Below are 18,955 nucleotides of genomic sequence, written 5' to 3' on the forward strand. Positions count from 1 at the left end.
TCCTCTCTGCCGTCGGTGACAAGAGCTGACCCGCCTTCGTGTGTGACCCTGGACTTCCAGGCTCGACGTCAGGTGTCAGGAAGGAGAGGTCGGCATCCCTCGTCACCTTCTGTCCAGAGAAAGGCTGGGATAGACTCCATTCCTCAGAGAGGTGCCGTTTCAACCACGCCCATGCGCCAAGAGCTGTTTGTTTTCCCAAATCTTTCTGGGAAGCGGTTATTTTCTTTCCACTGACACGACCCCCAGTGGATGCACCCTGCATTCGCTTTCTGGCAGTTGGAAAAATAAGGCTGGAGAATCTCAGTAAGCACCTGTTTCCAGGGCCCGTCCCCTCTTCTCCAGCAGCACCATGCCAGCAGCTTCAACAGCCAAGAGGAGAGGGTAGGCGGGGAGCACGCAGGGGGTGGACGCCGGATGCCCCCTCCTTCCGGGGCAGTCGCCCTCATGTTTGCCAGCCCCCCACTGTCTCAGCCCTGACTTAACAGTATTAGAAATGGAACAGTGACAGTGTGAGAGAAGGGAACAAGTTAGACGCACAGCGGCCAGTCACTGAACTCACTTTGTCGTAAAATGTAGAAAAGAAGGAGCAGACACGCAGCACCCCTACGGCTCCAGCCCCTTTAATGTGGCAGTGCCGCCGCCCGCCGTGCTCCCAGCGAGCTGTTACTACAAACACTCAATCCTGGCCAGCAGGCTGGGAGCTGGTGGCGCCGCCCAGGGCCCCGTGCCAGGTTCTCGCGGGACGGGAGCCCCCTCCACATGCTGGTTTCCCCACCGGGCCGCCTTCGTGGGCCAGAAGCCACTCTTTCACAGCCACGCCTCCAGAGTAGCCGCCCAGGGCTCCGCTGCTGCAGACCACTCTATGGCACGGGATAAGGATGGGCATCTGGAAAACAGCGGGGCAGCCACCGTCAGGCTGGGCTCCAGGCCAGTGTGGTCTTTCGGGATCCAGGGCAAGGCCCCTGACCACGATGGACCCAGGGCCCAACTCGCAGGGCTTGGCCACCTGCAGGCTCTTGTCTCAGCACTGCTCACCCCTTGGCCTCTGAGCATCCTGCGTGGGCTGGGAAGGGGCCCAACGCCTGAGGCGAATGTGGGGCATTTTCTAGAGAACCCCTTTATGCTACGACTGGGGAGGAGAAAGCTTAATTTCACTTGATAAGGGATTTAAAACGGAGGCAGAATTTAAAATGACATTTCCAAGTTTAGGTACCACGTAAAATTCTCCAACACTTCCAAGATGTTAAGAAGAAACTTCGGGGAATGCTGTACTCACACAGGCCCCTTCAAACCAGAGGCTGGAACGTGTGGCCGTCCCCATGCAGTCCACGCCTGTTTTTGTAAATAAGGTTTTATGGGAACACAGCCACGCCCACTCGGTACTCCGTACCTGTGGCTGCTTTTGCAAAGCCTAAAATATTGACTGAACGGCCCTTTATAGAAAAGGTTTGCTGACCCCGGCTTTACACTACCCCCGTGCACTGGGGGGGACCTGCTTTCCTCCTTAGTCTCTGGCAAGTCTGAGAAGCTCCAGTTCCACCTGTTCCCACCTGAAAAGCCGCCACCAGTACCCCACCTGCTGGGATGGGGCAGCCAGCTCTTCCACTGATCCCAGCAAGGACCCTCGGCCCATGCCCACCCTCATTCATCCCACATGGTTCCCCCCGCCCCACCCCCCCAAAAGAAGCCCTAATGGGAAGACAAGGCTGCTCCTGGCCTTTCACGCCTGGAGTCGTCAGGCACCTGCTTAAATCAACAGAGTGATTCCACTAAAAGCAGCGCCACTTCACAGTGAAAACAAGTCCAAACACAGCCCACAGAGAACCGCCGACTATCAGAAGGGCCCCGCTGCTGGGACCAAGGGCAGTGACAGTCGCCCAGGGGCCGAGTGTCCCTGAGATGCACCAGGAAACACGGGCCCAGGCTGGGCTCTGTGCACCCAGTGAAGCTCACCCGAGGCCCACAATGCAGCAGCACGAGTCCCAGGGGAGGGGCAAGGCTGGTCCAGCCTCGGAGAGTGAGGGCCTGGTTCCCGGGAGGCCGGACAGGCAGGCAGGCGTGTGGACCGGGCGCTGATGCCCCGAGGACAGGGCCTCCCCCAGCGCCCGGCACCTTCTTTTCCTGGCCCAGAGCTGGCACCACACAGACCTGCAGGGGTCTGATACCGCACGTACCAGACTGGACTGGACCCCAGGGCCCGCAGTCGCCGATGGGAGTGAGGGGCCCTTTCGTGAGGGCTGCTCGCTACTCCTGCAGCCACTCACAGGCCTAGTTCCCCCTGACCTCGTACTTGCGCTGCCAACCCCACCAGGGCGGGGAGCCCCTGTCCTCTCTGGCGGGGCCTCCTCAGCAGGAGTCCCAAGCATGCGCACGGGAGCCCTGCTTGGGGTCTGTTCCTGGAACGGCAGCGCCGCTGTCCGCACGGAGCTCTGACAGCCACGGGTGGAGGGGCTGCAGTGGCCACTGCCCTTGCTTTTGGTTTCCACGTGGAGGACCTCACTGGAGGGCTGCTCCGGGCCTGGTCTCTCCCCCGCAAACCCCCTGAGGGGAGGACGACTCCCTGAGCAGCCACCCTTGGAAGAATGGACGAGAATCTTCAGCTTGGCACCTTGTGGAGTCCTGCAGGGGGACTGCCTGCCCCACGGCATGGGGTGCCCTTTTCTCTTCCAAGACATGGTCAGCGCCCGCCCCTGCAGGGACCAGTGACGGGACGGGGCGGGGGGGCGTCTAATTCTGGCGGGACTTCCTGCAAAGCCTGCCATGGCTATGGCTATGGCCACGCCACCTCTCCAGTCAAGCTTTTATCCTAATAAAGCTAACATCCTTTACTCATGTCTCAGTTGGCTCAGAAGATGGGAGGAAAGAAAGGGATGTAATTACGGCCCCTGAAAACCACAGTGGATGGGAGATGTCTTCCTGGGCAGCCAGTGGACACAGCTTAGAGCACACCCCGTGTGCCAGGGACGGCCACATGCCGGGGGCCACCAAACACAAGGAGTTGTACCCCGTGTTCCCACTGCACGGGGCTCTGGGAGACCAATGGTTGTTCTGCGTAAGGATCCGGACAAGCAGTTACTCAGAGCTTGAGAAGAGCTGCTCTCTGGAGGGACTCCCCAGGCCTCGGCAGAGTTCAGACTTCTGCTAAGGGAAGGGTCTGCTCTGGAGTCCCTGGGGAAGAAAGGCTTCATCCTAGGTAGCTCCATCCTGGCGGGAGGAAGGGGCACCGGTGGGCGGCCACTGCAGGCCCAGGGCATGCTGGGGTGAGAGCTCTCATCCCTGTGGGAACATCACGGTGGCCGCTCCACAAAGAAGGTCATAGCAGCGGGCACAGGTACAGGAACCGGGGCCCACTCTGGAGATGGTGCCGGGGTGGGGAGCTGGGCGCAGACCCTGAAAGACCCCACCCGTGGGGGGAACCTCCTCTCATGGTATCTGGGCACCCCCTGCTCCCTCGGGCGGTCGTTCCTACTTCTGCCTTTACCGGAGGCCCTTCACTGTGGGTGGAGCAGGGTGTCACCTGCTGGGCACCAGACACATACACACGCCTGCCAGGAAGTGCCCCTCTGTGGGGCTGCACCTGTCCCAGGAGGTTGGCTGGATCCCCAGTCCCTGTCCTAGACACGTTGCTCAGTAATGATGCTCTGGGGAGAGCATGCCTGATGTGCACATCGTGACATCGTGTCCTCCAACGAGCCCAGACCAGGCACTCTCAACTTCGGGACACGTGAAGCCTCCGGCCCAAGCTGACAGGCTGCTTAGGGGCCGAGAGGGGATTCCAGCCCCACACTCTGTACACTGCCCCCAGGGGACCGCCGAGGCGGGGCCTGGGGGCGCTGGCACGTAAGTAAGTTGGCTTGGGAGGTGGGAACCTGACTTCCCGCACATCACAGACTAGTCCCGCCTTGGACCAGAAGTTAGAGTTGCCATGGTAACTCGCATCGTCTGTGGGGTTCTGACCCCGCACAGGGAGGGTGAGCTCAGACTTCCTCTCCAGTGCAGTTTGACTGAGCGAGACGCAGACACGCTGCCGAGTCCCGCCGAGCCCCGCCCGCGGCACCCAGCTCCCATCTGCCTGGAGGGAGTAGCGGGAAACTTTCAGAACAGATTGTTTGCTCTGACGGAGGGTTTTTATCAAATACAATAGTACATTAATAATTGCTGGGAGGACATGATTAGGTAATATACAATTCAAGTTTTTGACTGATAAAGAGACAGACATTTAATTCAATTTAGTCTTACAAACATTTAGGCACCAATTCAGTTTTCCTACCGAACAGCAGATTTCACAAGTGAGCTTTGATTTTCTTCCCTCTCGCCCAACAAACTATGAAATTGTACCAAAGTGTGTAACGTGGACCTTTCTCCCTTTCTATGCAGGACGCAGATAACAGGACTGCTGGCCTGGAACAGCAATTATGACGATAGCTATGACCAGTCTTCATCTTTGATGGAGAACTGGTGTCTTACCAAACACACACTATCTTTCCCTCCGGAAATGGGAACACTGCTTCTGCTTGTGCTGATTTTGGTGGCAAGTTTCAGACTATCAGGATGACGAATCCTGCTAAAATTCACTGGGGCCCTCAGGACATTTCAAAGGATCTGCACCCTCTATGCCCTCTCCTTTAAAGCCTGTGCTACACGAAATGCAATTTTTATCAACAACCACGAAGCTCATAATATCACAGCTGCATTGAAATCTTCACGCTGTGAAATCTAATTCATCCAGTACGCGAATCCATCACTTACACAGACCCTTTCTCAAATGCTATAAAACTTCCAAACCCATAGATTTGTCTCCAACAAAAATAACACGAAGGGGCCTTTCGATCAATAATGGAATCCCTCTGATTCTGGTGCCGGCTGAATATTTTCTCCAGCTTCGCCTTTGTTCTTGTGGGTAGCAGCCCACAAGGGAAAGAGCTTGTTTTCACTTGCGGCCTCATCAATACCTAAATCCTGGTGAACAAGTGACACCGAGAAGCTGTAATCAATAGCTCCCTGTGCGTTTTTTCTTCTGGTCAAATGGTTCAGCCCCACTGACAGCCCTGACACTTAGAACATGCTGCTAAATCTTTATCAACAGCCATCTGGGTGACGGGCAGGACAAGACTCAGGGGGTCATTAACGCTCATGGCAATCTGTGAATAAACTAACTCCTCAGGAATGCGTTTGTTTAGAAGAAGGTGGAGAAACTCTCTGTGCAAGTATTGATTGCCTTTGAACTGCATTTAGCAAATTCTGTCTGAGGATGAGTGGGAGGGTGCTTTACCGGGGAGGGCGTGAGGCCTCTTCAACCCGCCCCACCGGAAGACGGCCTGTCCCCCAGGCTGGGCCTGAGAGAGGGTCTTCCGGAAGGCTGCGAAACCGTTTCACCCGGGCTGTTGATTCCTTCACGGAAAACCATGGAAAAGCCAAGGGCCTGGAATGGGACGAAACTCCCCCACCACACCACCGCAAAAACCGCCCCTCAGCCTGGCGTGGGGAGAGCAGCCCAGGCCAAGAGCACGTGTCGTCGCGGGAGCCAGCACGTGTCCTTTTACCGCCAGCCGCCTAAGGAATCAGCGCGCCGTGGGCCTCACGGTGGTCTGGAACATTCCACACCCACCTGCCGCTCTCCTCCTGAAACGCACAGCCGTTCTTCCCGGCCGGAACACAAGATGTTTTCAGCGGGTAAGCCTCTACGATGTGCTATCTGTGCTGGAGCCCACGTGTGTGGTGCTGTGGCCGGGCCCCTGCCATCAGCGCCGAGAAGGCGGACACGCCAGCCAGTCCCTGACTGGGCCCCTTCCTCCCTCAGGTCCCTGGGTCACCACTGAGATCCCCGGCCCGTTCTGAGGAGGTTCTCTTTTACCAACTTTGTGGGACCCCTCTGAGGGCGGTTGATTCCCGCCGAGCTGCCCCACGCAGCAGGCATCTCCTTGCAGGGGCACCTCCGGTGCCTCTGAGCCACACCTGGAGGCCTCTGTCGGGTCCTCTGCAGCCTCTCATCAAGTTGAGGTCCCTGCGTGAGTCACAGGCAGCGCCCAGCTACAGAGGAACGCCCAGGGAAAGGCCACAGAGTGCTCACCACCTCCCGTCCCCCTTGGCACGGAAGGGAGCTGAGAAGAGGGGACGCGGGGCGGGCGGAATCCTCCGCCCGAGTGTGTCGTCGTGGCCGCCCTCGGCGTGGACACGTGATGGGGACGTCCAGACTAGGACTTCATGGACGGTAGAGTTTTAAGCCCTGTGAGATCCTGTTGTATAAATTTCAGTGGCTGAGGCCATACTTGAGCAGCAACAGTCATAGAGATTAATAGCAAGAGGAGAGAGTCCCGCTGGTTGCAGGACAATAAATGTTTCTGAACGTCGCCACAAGCGCCATCGGCGGACAGCCAAGGCCTCGCCACTGCAGAGTGAGAAACCGCGGGCGTCACAGGGGGCAGGTGAGGGGCTGCTCATCTGTGCGCGTCAGTGAGCGGAGCTGTTTCACGGCAAGGATGGGAGTCGCGCCTGCTGATGGGGCGGGCGGTGCCAGGACGCGAGGCCAACCTCAGGGCGGGAGGCAGGGAGGCCGGGAGGGAGGGCAGAAGGACCACGTCTCCGCGTGGGGCGTGAACGGGAGCGTGGCCTGAAACAGGGATGGAGATGGGGGACAGAGGGAGAATTTCTACACAGCACGATGACGCCGTGAAGCAGGAGGGGGCAAAGTAGTCCCCAGAGTTCTCCCTCGAGGCCCCGAGTGGACACCACAGCCCGCTCTGGGTGGTCTCTCTATCCAGAGCAAAGTCAAACTGCCCCAAACTGAGTGGACCTGGGAGAAGACGGTGGCCTCCCAGAGGGAAGGTGTGACGTGAGCTTCACTGGGAGACGTGAGTAACTACACCTAGAAACTTGACTCACCGTCACCCCACGCTCAGCGCGGAAACGCGGCCCGTAGCGCACAGAGGAGGTGTACGCGAACGACGTAGCTGGGCCGCCGCCACTACGGCACAACAGGTGCAAAACGACACGCTGACCAGATCCACCGGCCTCCATCGTGGAGACCAGGGACACGGGAAGTGGGGGGCTGTGTCATCGTATCACATATTGCTCCTGACGATGTGAGGTATTTTCATACGGAAGAAAACTCTTCTCCGGATCAGATGTACATTGAGGCAGGCAGGAGCTGCTGCTTAAGAGTAACAGTGCCGTTTGGGAGAAAGGCCAAGAAGCTGCCATCTCCTCGAGACACCGGCTCTGCCCTCGGGCGGCCGCGAGCCGAGTGGCGAGAGCTGCCGAATGCGGTGTGCAAAACGCCAGCCTCTGCCCTGCGAGCAGCGGTGGAAGTAGTTCTGAAAACACAGCAGGGCCACAGCAAGTTTTTAAAAAGTGGGGCCTCTCTGATTTAGTAACTTCCCATCCCATGATGTGATGACAAGGGAAAGAGCTTGTTTAGTAACTTGATTAGTAACTTCCCATCCCATGATGTGATGACTCCCTTTGCTTTTCCCGATAGGATGGCATTCTTCTACCATATGAGAGACTTTCCTACAGCTTTAGGGAGAATCCATTCCCAATGTGATAGCAGGCCCTGGCGGGCACTGGAGACTAGTAAGATCGGGAATATTCCAGGGCCCCATGCAACTGTGTGGGGTCTCCCAGAGGGCTGAGCTGTTGTGCGGACAGGGGTGCCCTTCCTGCCCACCTGCAGGCTCCACAGGCGTGTGTGGCCTTGGCCAGGCCCACGTCACGGCCTCTCCACAACCCACGCGGACTTCCTCCCTGAGACTGGACAGCGCTTGGCCCACGTGTGGCGTGACGGGGAGCAGAGGTGACCTCTGCACTCCTGGGAACGACAGGCCTGCGGCCACCCCACACTGAGGCCTGACCCTATCCCCTGGGGAGATGGCCTTGCGTGCTCCGTGAGTCCTGCTCTCAGCCCAGCCTGACTGCAGACTCAAGGGGGAACAAAGACGTGAAGGAGCTTGGGGACACGCCCGAAAGCGATGAGTCATCCCAGGTCCCAAGGGCCACGGCCTGGACCTCCTGACGGAGCAAAGCCCCCAGGCGACGGGGATGGGTTTGAAAACACCGCGGCACGTGTATTTTTCTAGAACATAAGCTCTCGTGCGTGGGTCTGTTTTGTTTCCTGCTGTACTCCCGGCACCTGGAAGAGCGTCGGGCACGCCCTAGGCACCCAGCGTGCCCAGCTGTCCAGTGAATGAATGGCCGTGTGCTCGCCACTTCTCCAGGCTTCGCCGCCCCGGGCTCACTGTGACGAGCAGTTTCCGTGGTTCTGACACGCGTCGTGGGGCGGGGAGGGTCTCGGTGGTGCGTGGGAAAGCTTCTTTACCACCTTCACCCCGCCAGTGCCACCCACGCCTCTTCCAGAGGTCCCCACCACAAACGCTTCCTGTCCTCCCTGCCCACTGCAGCCCGGGCTGCCCCTGAAACCCGCTTCAGTCAGAGGACACTGTGACCCCCTGAGCGCAGTGCCCAGGCCCCCCACCGACCACGGCCATGCTGCCGCCACGTGGACACAAACTCACAGGATTGCGTCTCATCGCCTCTCCCACGGCCTGCGCTGCTTTGGGGCTGCCCGCCAGGGCCGCTAATTGCTGGTAAGAAACCGTCTCTCCGAACTTCACAGCCTTCAGCAGCTTCCACAGCGCCTGTCTGGTGAACGAATCTGAAGGGAGAGAGCAGAGTGACACGATTTGGGCCAACGGCTCCGACAGCTCGGATACAAACGGCTTCCAGTCCTGAAAGAGAGGGTGCATCAACATACACAGAGGTGCTCTTCTCAACGAAAACAGCTCCGCACGGCCCTGTCACCGTGTCACCCGACACGGAGGAAGAGGCGTGCGACGCAGGGTACGGAGCGGGCCGGCCCCTCTGCAGGTGTCCCCAACCGTGCCTCACAGGTCTGCGGCTTCCTCCCATCTTCCCCGAGCGCCAGGCAGGCCCGAGACACGCTCTCCCGGCACCCGGGTGTGTATAAATTAGCACGCAGTGCGCTCCGTGAGCACAGAAGGTCCTGCTTGCACACCAACTTCGAAACCTTTTGTTCCGCTGGTTAATTTCCAACTTCGGCTGGGACACAGAAGGAACAGGAAGCCACGGGCTGGGCTCTGATATTATACTAGCTGTCCACATCCGATGGCGGGCAGGCTTAGACTGCCAAACGCCACGGTACACAGGGGCTGGTGGTGACCTTGGCTACAGGCATCTGTAATGAGCAGGGCCGCAAAGATAAAACAACTTCATTCCCATCTGAATTGACTAAACCACATCAAATGGCATTCCCTCTTCATCCCGCTGCAGGAATGAAAAGGAAAACGCACGACAACATTCCCTCCGTCTGCTCCAGGTTTAGAGCTGTTTCGCGGGCGTGGAGTGCGTGCGCTGGGGAGAAGCCTGGCGTGTGAAGGAGGCGGGTCTGAACCGACACCTATTGTCTTTCCGAAGGGGACGCACGGCGTGGGAGAACTGGACACGGAGCTGCGGCCCCCAGAGGGGGGGCGGGAGCGCCCAACGCAGCAACAAAGGGAAGGATTCCACGGGCAGGGGCGCAGTCCCTGAGTGTGTCCCTAATAGCACTAATTACACTCGGTGCCAAGCTGGCCAAGTGCGATTTGGTTCTTAAAGGAAACACACCCTTACATGCGTGTTAAATAAGAAAAATCACTTCTTCACTGAAGGGAATGATAATCACTTCACTGGGAAAGAAAAATCTGTTTAGACTTTATTATAACATTAAGCAAATTACACATCAGCATAATCCAGGTGATACCAGAAAAGGGTCAGCAGAGAAATTGACTTTGTTGTTCATTAATTTACATGGATTAGCAGAGGGCAAAAAGATAGCAAATGTGCTCTAGTTTTTTATGATATAATTTCAAACTCTACACCGTTTGTGGCAGGAGGGTGACTCTGGGGTTAATCAGACTGATTTGTCCTTTTAATTGCTTTCTATTCAAAGAAAATTCATTAGATAATGTTCTCTTCAAAATTCATGAATCAATTTAACTGAAGAAACCACGTTAACAGCTCTGGGTTCATTAGCACAGGCGGTTGTGTGACTAGCTGATTGCTGAGAGCGTTTCCTTAGGCAAACAGACTCTGTTTACTGTGATTTCTTCAGAAAGGGTTTTGAAATCAAACTGTTCATCATTATCACTGTCGCCCGTTGTTGTGTCTAACTTAAAAAAAAAAAAAAAAAGGAAGAAAAAAGAAAAGCAAGGCAGCTTGGTGATAACTTGGAGAAAAAGAGGTTTCGGGGATAGCCGTCTCGGAAAAGAAACGATACGAGTCGATACAGCGAGAAGCAGAGGCCGGTCTCCTGCCTTCTTCCCACAGCCCAGCGTTGCTGGTTTTTGCTTTCCGTGTTTTGGCCCGGGGGAGGATGCTGCCTAGGTCTTCCAGGAGGACAGTCTGGAACTTACTAAACCTGCAGGCACACGGTGAGAGGTGTGTGCAGACAGAAGCTGGAGAGACAGAACAGTTCCGAGAAGCCGCGGCGCAGCTCCCCGGCCGCCACCTGAGCGCCAGGCGCCGACGGACTCCTGCCGAGTCACAGAGCGCCCCTCCTTCCAAGGGGAAAAACACTGTAAAAATAAAACAACTGGACGCCCGTACATGAGCGCAGAGTTTATCGAACACTTTCAGCTTCACTGTCAGGTTTTCCACGGGAAACCGTTTCTCACCTTGTATGTACCAGGCAATGGTATTGGGACGAACAGCCCAAGAAATGCAGTATTAGTCAGTCAAGCACATCATTGCATAAATGTACCTGGAAACTCAATTCCACCTTGTAGGGAGCAAATGCACTTATGAGTCTAAGCGGTGCTCAGAGCCAGCACCTTCGCCCTGGACCTGTGCAAAATCAGACCTGAGCCCCACCCCTCTGAACGGGGGTGGGGGGGCAACACTCTCGGTTGTTGGGTACCATTCTAAAATGTAGCAAAACCTGCTCATAAAGATTACCATGATCGATGTGTAAAATACATTCTCTTGAGGTGACCACATCAGTCTTTAGTGGCCGGACCATCATTTCAGGTGCCCTAAGGGGCAACCACTGAAACACCATCCTTTTCTCTCCCGTAAGGTCCTCTGCGGAGAGCACCTGCAGCCTCCGGAGGCCACATTCTGGGTGTTCCTCTCCTTCCCCATCTCCTGCCTGTTCTGGGGTCCGGGTGAGGTCAAGGTAGGCTCTGCTGGAAGACTGCTCCTTAGATCCCCCTTATCTTAAGGACACGGCCATCTCCATTTGAGCTTGGGTGGCTACTTAAACACACCCACCGCAACCACCTAAACCTGTAGGATGCCCCGCCATAGCGTCAAACCCGGTGTCCACGCGTGGGTCACGGCCATTTGACAGGTTTCCAACTTTCCAAGGGTTCTCCCTCCCAGGACTTGCCTTCTCTGGCCTCCGGCACAGAGGGGGCACCCAGGCTGGCACACGGGAGCTCACGATAATCTGGGAGGGAGCCAGGTTTCTGACCAGGTGACTCCAGAGGCAAGTTCTGACGCTACGTGCTCTTCAAGTGTAAACGAGCTAAACTGACCTGATGCCACCTCAGCATCAAAGCGGCCACACGACCTTTCCAGGGATGAACCTGGGAGGGAGAACGTGAAAGTGGAAGGAAACGGGGTTCTGGTCCAGGGGGAACAGAGGCAGCGTCTTCTCCCTGCCTGTCTCTGCTGAATGCCTTTATAGAGCCTGGGCACAAGGCGGCACAAGGCACAGAGCAGCTATTTGAGGGCCGTGGAAAGTAAAGGTTCGGGAAGAGGAGTTTGAAGAAACCCGCAACGACGCGCCAGTTTACCACTTTTCCCCTCAATAACCCCCCGCCAGGACTGACTGCAGCCTCGACCCCGGCGGTGCTGCTGCTGCAGACAGAGCCCAGGGCTCTCATCACCTTGAGGAGGGAGAAGGACCCCTGATGCTCAGAGCACGGAGGAGCCCCCCTCTGTGCTATTACCTCTGAACTCCTGTACCGCCGCCCCCAAGCAATCCTGCAGTGGTGGGGGGCCCGCAGGTGCTGAAGGCCCTGAGGAGAAACATCCTTTCTGATGGGAAGAGCTATGGTCCCCAAAGGTGGGTGGACCCACAGCTTTCCCCTTCTTTGTATTCTCACTGCTCGGCCCTAGATGGAAGCACAGTTGCAGGAGTGTGTGGTAGCGTGGAGGACCCCCAACAACTCGGAAGGACCAGGGAGATTGCAGAGAAAGAGGCCTTTGGGAAAGCACACCAGCAAGTCGTTTACAGATTCCTGGATTCGCCCCTGAGCTGGGCACGTGTGGATCTGCCACTAAACCCAAGACTCCGAGAACTGAGGTAAGGGTTAGACCACTGCTGGGGTCCTGGAGGGCAGACCTGAACGGGATTGCGGAGGCTACAAAGGAACGGATACTGAAACCACAACCTGCAGAAGCCTGGTCAGGACTCATGGGCTGTATCCAACCAGGTCGCGTGTCTCATAAACAAAAGTATCAACATTACTGTAAGATTTACACGAGACCCAGAGTCTCAGAATATCATATTCAAAATGATCAGGTTACAACCCCAGCTTACTTAGCATATGAAGAATCAGGAAAACCTCAACTTGCCTGGGAAAAGACAGTCAACAAATGTAAAGGCCAAAGCTGACACAGGAGTTAGAATCACCTGACAACCGCCCCTCTCCCTCAAGCTTTCTGAGGTATGATTAACAAATAAAACTGTAAGATACTTAAGGTGTGCAATGTGATGACTTGATAAACATCACCTGACAACCACTTCAAAGGATCTGTAATAAAAATGCTGTGAGAAGGGAAAATACCCACGAAACAAATGAAAATACAGAGAGTTTTTTTTTTTTTTAAAAAATAGAAGTTACAAAGAAGAATCAAATGGAGAATTTAGTACTGAAAAATTCAACATACAAAATGAAAACACTGCACTGCGTGGGGCTTCTTAGCAGAATGTGGATGCCAGAGGAAGAGCCAGTGAGACTGAGGATAAGTCAGCAGAAATGATCAACCAGAGAAACAGGAAAAAATGTCAAAAGGAAACAACCAAAAACAGCCTCGGGGACATGTTGGAAAAGCCAAAAGGTCTAACATGCGTGCTACTGGAGTTCCGGAAGGAGAGAGAGAAAGTGTGGTGTCGAAGAAAAACATTCAAAGAAATAATAGCTAAACATTTCCCAAATTTGGCAAAAGATATACAACCATAGATTTAAGAAGCTCAGCAAAGTGCAAACAGGACACACCCAAAGAAATCCACCCCCAGACATACCATGATGAAGCTGCGGAAATCTAAAGACAAAGAAAGAAATCTTGAAAGCAAAGAAAAACGCTGCATTATTTATAGGAGAACAATGTTTGAATGACTATAGAATTCTTATGGTAACCACGGAGGTAGAAGAAAGCAAAATGGCAATTTTAACGTGCTGAAAGAAAAGCACTGTCAACTTAGAATTCTACACCCAGTTTTGAAAAAAATCTTTCAGGAGTGAAGTTAAAATAAAGACGTTTTCAGATTAAAAAAAAACAAAAGTTAAGGTGTTGCCAGCAGACCTGAAATGCTAAAGGAAGTTCTTCAGTAAGAAGCAAAATAATACCAGAGGGAAGTGTGGGACATTAGGAACAAAAGCAGAACAAAACAAATGGTAACTATTTGGCTAAATACCAAAGACTGTTCTTCTGTTGAGTTCTTTAAAATATGTTTAATGACTGAAAGCAAAACCATGACATCAACAGATAAGATTTTCAATGTACACAGAGGTAAAACAAGACACCATAACATAAAGCAGGGGAGTTAAAGGACCTACATGGTGGTAAGGCTTCTATATTCTACTTTAAGGTGGAGAAATATTGATTCCAATTAGACTGTGATAGTTAAGTATGTATCATAATCCCTACAGCAGCCACTAGAAAAACTATGAGAGATAATATAGTTAAAAAACATACACGATACAAAAAAATGTTAAAATATTCCATAGGAAGGAAAGAAAGGGGAAAGAAAAATGAAAAACCGAGCGAAAAGATAGAAAATGAATAATGATATGTGATAATAAAATGTACTGAATAATAAAATAGCAAATAAAATGAAATAAATGTTTGACATCCCAACCGTGAATGCTCATGTACCTAACGACAGGGCTCAAATGCAGGAAGCAAAAAAAATGGCAAAACTGAAAGGATAATTAGACAAATCCACAATTATTCTTGAAGACTTCACTACTTCTCTCTCATAATTCATAGAAATAGTTGACAGAACATCAAGGATGCAGAAATAAAAAACACTGTGAACCAACTTGTTTTAACTGACATTTATAGAATAGCCAGTAACAGCAGAATAGATACTCTTTACAAATGCACATGTAACACCGATCAAGATGAAGCATATTCTGGGTTATGAAACAAATGTTAACAACTTTTAAACAACTGAAATCAGACAAGTGATTTTCTCTGATCATAATGGAAAAAGACAAAAGGAAAATCTCCAAACATCTGGAGAGTAAGTAAGCCATTTCTAAATAATCTATGGGTCACAGAAGAAGTCTTAAGGAAATGAAAACAAAATTGAACTGAATGAAACTGAAAATACAGCATATCACAACTTATGGGACACAGCTAGTATTTTAGAGGGACATCTGTGGTATTGAATGCATATTTTAGAAAAGAGGTCTCAGATCAGTAATAACATAAAACATAAACTTAATAATAAGCTTCCACCTTAAGAAACCAGAAAGAGAAAAGCAAAATAAACCAAAAGGAGAAGGAAGGAAAGAATAAAGGTAATAGCAGAAACTAGTGAAATCGAAAACAAAAAATGATAGAGTAAAATACATGAAGCCAAAACTGGGTTCTTTAAAAAGAAAAATAAATTGATAAATCTTTAGTAAGACTGATTAAAAAAACCCCAAAAATTATCAACATGAGGAACAAAAGAGGGGATGTTACTACTGACCTCACAGACATTAAATTGACAAAAAATTTTTCCTACAAATAACTCTAGGCACAATATTCAACATCACAGATGAATTAGACAAATTTATCTAAAACTACAAACTACCAAAACTCATCCAGGATGAAAGAGATAACTGGAAATAGTCCTGTAACCATCAAAGAACTTGAATTCATAGTTTAAAATCTTCTGAAATCATAGGGCCAGATAATTTCACCAGAAAATTCTATCAAACATTTAAATAACACATCAATTCAGCATAATCTTTTTCAGAATAATAGACGAGAAGGGAACAACACTTCTCAAGGCATTTTATGAGGCTAGAATTACTCCAATATCAAAATCAAAAAAGACAGTAACCAGAAAAGCACAGATCAGCATCTCTCATGGACATACATGCAAAAATCCTCAACGAAGTGTTTGCAAATCAAATCGAGAAATACATCAAGAACAAGACATCAAAATTCAGTGGAGTCTGTCCCAGGAATGGAGGGCTGATTCAATATTTGAAAAATTAATCTATTATAAAGCTACAGTAATCACGATAGGATGTACTGCTGAAAAAACACCTAGATCAACGGAACAGAATAAAACAACTCACATAAATAGAGGAGCAAAGGCAATTCGATGGAAAAAGGCTAGTCTTTCCAACAAATGGTGCTGGAACAACTGGACAGCCACATGCAAAATATGAATCTAGACACAGACCATATGCATCTTCTACAAAAACGAACTCAAAACGGATCACAGACGTAAATCTAAAAGGCAAAACTATAAAACACCTAGAAGATGGTCACCTAGAGAAAAATCTAGGTGACCCTGGGTTTAGGGAAGAGTTTTTGGATAGAGCATGATTCATGAAAGAAAAAAATGGGTAAGTTGAACTCTATCAAAATGAATTTCTGCTCTGTGAAAGATGCTGTTGAGGCACCTTAAAGAAAAGCCATAGGCTGAAAGAAAAGTTTGCAAAACACGTATCTAAAGGACTTGTATCCAAAATACACAAAGAATTCTTAAAAACTCAACAGTAAGAAAATAACTCAATTAGAAAACGGCTAAGAGCTTAACAGACACCTCCTCACCAAAAAAGATACAGATGACAGATAAGCATATGATAGACTGCTTCACATCATTTGTCATTGGGGAGTTGTATGTTGAAACAATGAGATACAATTACACGCCTATCAGGATGGCTAAAAACAAACAAACAAACAAACAAGAAAAACCCTCAATAGTACTGACTGCTGGTGAGGATGAGGGATATTCATTCATTGCTGATGCAAGTGCAAAGTGGAACAGCTACTTTGGAAGAAAGTCGGTCGTTTCTTAGAAAGCTAAACTGAGGCTTACCTCATGAACCAGCAACCACACTCCTAGATATTCACTCAACTGATTGGAAAACTTACGTCCAGACAAAACCCCACACGTGAATGTTTACAGCAGCTTTACTCACCTATTGCCAAAACCTGGAAACCAAGATGTCCTTTAATAGGTAAATAAACTATGGAACACCCACACAATGGAATATTATTCGGTCACGTAAAGAGTGAACTATCAAGTCACAAAAAGACATGGAGGAATCTTAAACGTATATTGCCAAGTGAAAAAAAAAAGTCTGGAAAGGCTACACGCTATATGATCCCAACTCTATGACCTTTCGTAAAAGGAATAACAATAGAGACATACATTCAATGTATGCAAATTAACAACAGCGACATACTTAGGAGACTGGAGGACCCCAGGAAAGAATGCAGGCGGTGACAAGAGAATCTAACTGTATGACAAACGTATGAACAAGCCCACTGAGGCGTGTGGGAGGAAACATGGTGACCTAAGTAACTCTGGAAATGAGTGGAGTCCATAAGATTAAGACAAAAGGAACTGCACTGGGCACTGTACCCTGGTCGATACAGCTGTTTCCCACGGAAGTACAGGATAAAAATCCTGATACCGCTATGCGGTATACTGGGCTCAAAGAACTAGCTAAACGGATGGCAGAAGGCTGGGGCCAGTTTCTCACAGATTAGCAAGAGGCGGCCAGAAGGATCCATGCGACGATGGATTAGAACTCTGTGTAGACACGAGTACGAGCTAACGTTTACCTTCACACTGGTACCGAGCAAGGCCAACCTCAACAGCGTTAAATCATTATGACAGTATGTACCCTGACATGACTGCATGAAAACGGCATTTTACCTCTGTGGTCTTCCACAACGCCACGGCCCCAGTCTACGATGAGAAAAGCATCATATAAATTCGAATACGGTGACACTTTACAAAATTCCTGACAAGTACTCCTGAAAACTGTCAAGGTCTTCTAAAACAAGGAAAATCTGAGAAAATGTCAAAGCTAAGGGGAGTCTAAGGAGATATAATGACCAAATCTATCATGGTATCCTAAACTGGCTAACCCGGAACAGAAGAAGGACATTAGGTAAAACCTAAGAAAATCTGAATAAAATATGAACTTTAGTTAGTAAGATATCAGCACTGGTTTTGATTGTAACAAGTGTATCACACTAATATAAGATGTCAATTATAGGGCAAAATGAGTGTGGGGTATCAGGGAACTCTCTGTACTAACTTCTCAAATTTTTTTGTAAATCTAAAACTGTTCTAAAAAATGAAGTCAATTAAAAATGTACTAATATGATCCACCATACTAACAGTCTAATGAAAAATACATAATAATATCAGTTGTGGTAGGAAAAAAATTTAACAAATTTCAACATCCATTCAAGATGAAAGCCCTCAGCCATTAGGAATAACCTGATAAAGATATTAGACCAAAAAAACCCCTACAGTTAATATCAGACTTAACTGTGAAAAGATGAATGCTTTTACTCTCAAGACTGAGAAGAAAGCAAGGATGTTCACTCCTAATCAGTATCATCGCAGATGTTCTAGCCATTACGCTAAGGCAAGAGAAGGAAATAAAAGTCATACGTTTTGGAAAGAAAGAAATAAAACCGTCCCTATTCACAGACAACATGATTTGTTTATGGGAAAATACTGAGGAATCTACCAAAACAAACAAACAAACAAAAAACAAACCAACAACAAAACCAACTTTGAACTAATAGGTGAATTTAGCCAAGTCACCAGGTACAAGGTCAACACCCCAAAATCAATCACAGTTCTGTCACTGATAATAGCTCCAACAAAAATGCAATACTTAGATTTCAATCTAACAAATTATATACAAGATCGTTATGTTGAAAATTACAAAATACTGATATATTGATAATATTATAAAAGAATACCTAGATAATTTGAGAGACATACCACGTTCATGGACAGTAAGTCTCAATATTATAAAGATTTCAATTCTCCAAAAATTGAGCTATAGATTTATTTCCATTCCACTCAAAATTCCAGGGATATCTGCTGAAGATATAGACAAGCTTATTCTAAAACTTACATGGAAAGGCAAAGGAACCTGAATTGTCAAAACATTTTGAACAAGGCAAAAAAAAAAAAAAGGGGGAGAAAGCACACGAGCAGGTTTTAAGACTTACTATTATGCTGTTATAGATCAGGATAATATGAAATTTGTAAACGGATAAGCATAGAGATTTCCAAAAGAGACCAGCACACATATGCCCAAATGGTTTCTGACAAAGGTGCAAAGGCATTTCAATGGAAAAAGGTATTATTTTCAGAAATGGTGTTGGAAAACTTGACATCTATATGCAAAACACTAAACTCTGACCTAACTCTCATACCTTATAAAGATTAATTTAAAATAAATCGTATATTTAAATAAAACTTTCAACTAAAAAAATTTTAGAAGAAAACAGAAAACCTCTGTGACCCGAAGTTAGGCATACATTTCTCAGACGTGTCGTCAAAACCACAATTCATAAATTAAAAAATAAACTGAACTTCATCAGAATGAAAAAAAAATTTGGTCTGTGAAAGTCAGTGTTAGGAGATAAAAGACAAGTTAGAGCCTGGGAGAAAATATTTGGAAATAACATATCTAACAAAGGACTTATATCTGCAATATACATAAAAAATCTTTAAACTCAACAGTAA

At 49.4% G+C, this 18,955-nt stretch overlaps 1 protein-coding gene across 1 annotated transcript in view; it reads right to left on the bottom strand.

The window, feature by feature from the left end:
- Nucleotides 1-676: 676 nt before the first annotated feature.
- The window catches only part of MGMT (O-6-methylguanine-DNA methyltransferase), a 221,897-nt gene continuing 203,618 nt past the window's right edge, over nucleotides 677-18,955 (bottom strand). Inside the window, exons 3-4 of the mRNA XM_065894838.1 lie at nucleotides 8,511-8,650; nucleotides 677-886 (exon numbers count right to left, since the gene is read on the bottom strand). Of these exons, the coding sequence (XP_065750910.1) occupies nucleotides 677-886; nucleotides 8,511-8,650 (350 nt within the window). The remainder of the gene's footprint in view (nucleotides 887-8,510; nucleotides 8,651-18,955) is intronic.

Source organism: Phocoena phocoena, chromosome 16 (assembly GCF_963924675.1).
Source record: "Phocoena phocoena chromosome 16, mPhoPho1.1, whole genome shotgun sequence".
NCBI classification, from domain to species: Eukaryota; Metazoa; Chordata; class Mammalia; order Artiodactyla; family Phocoenidae; genus Phocoena; species Phocoena phocoena.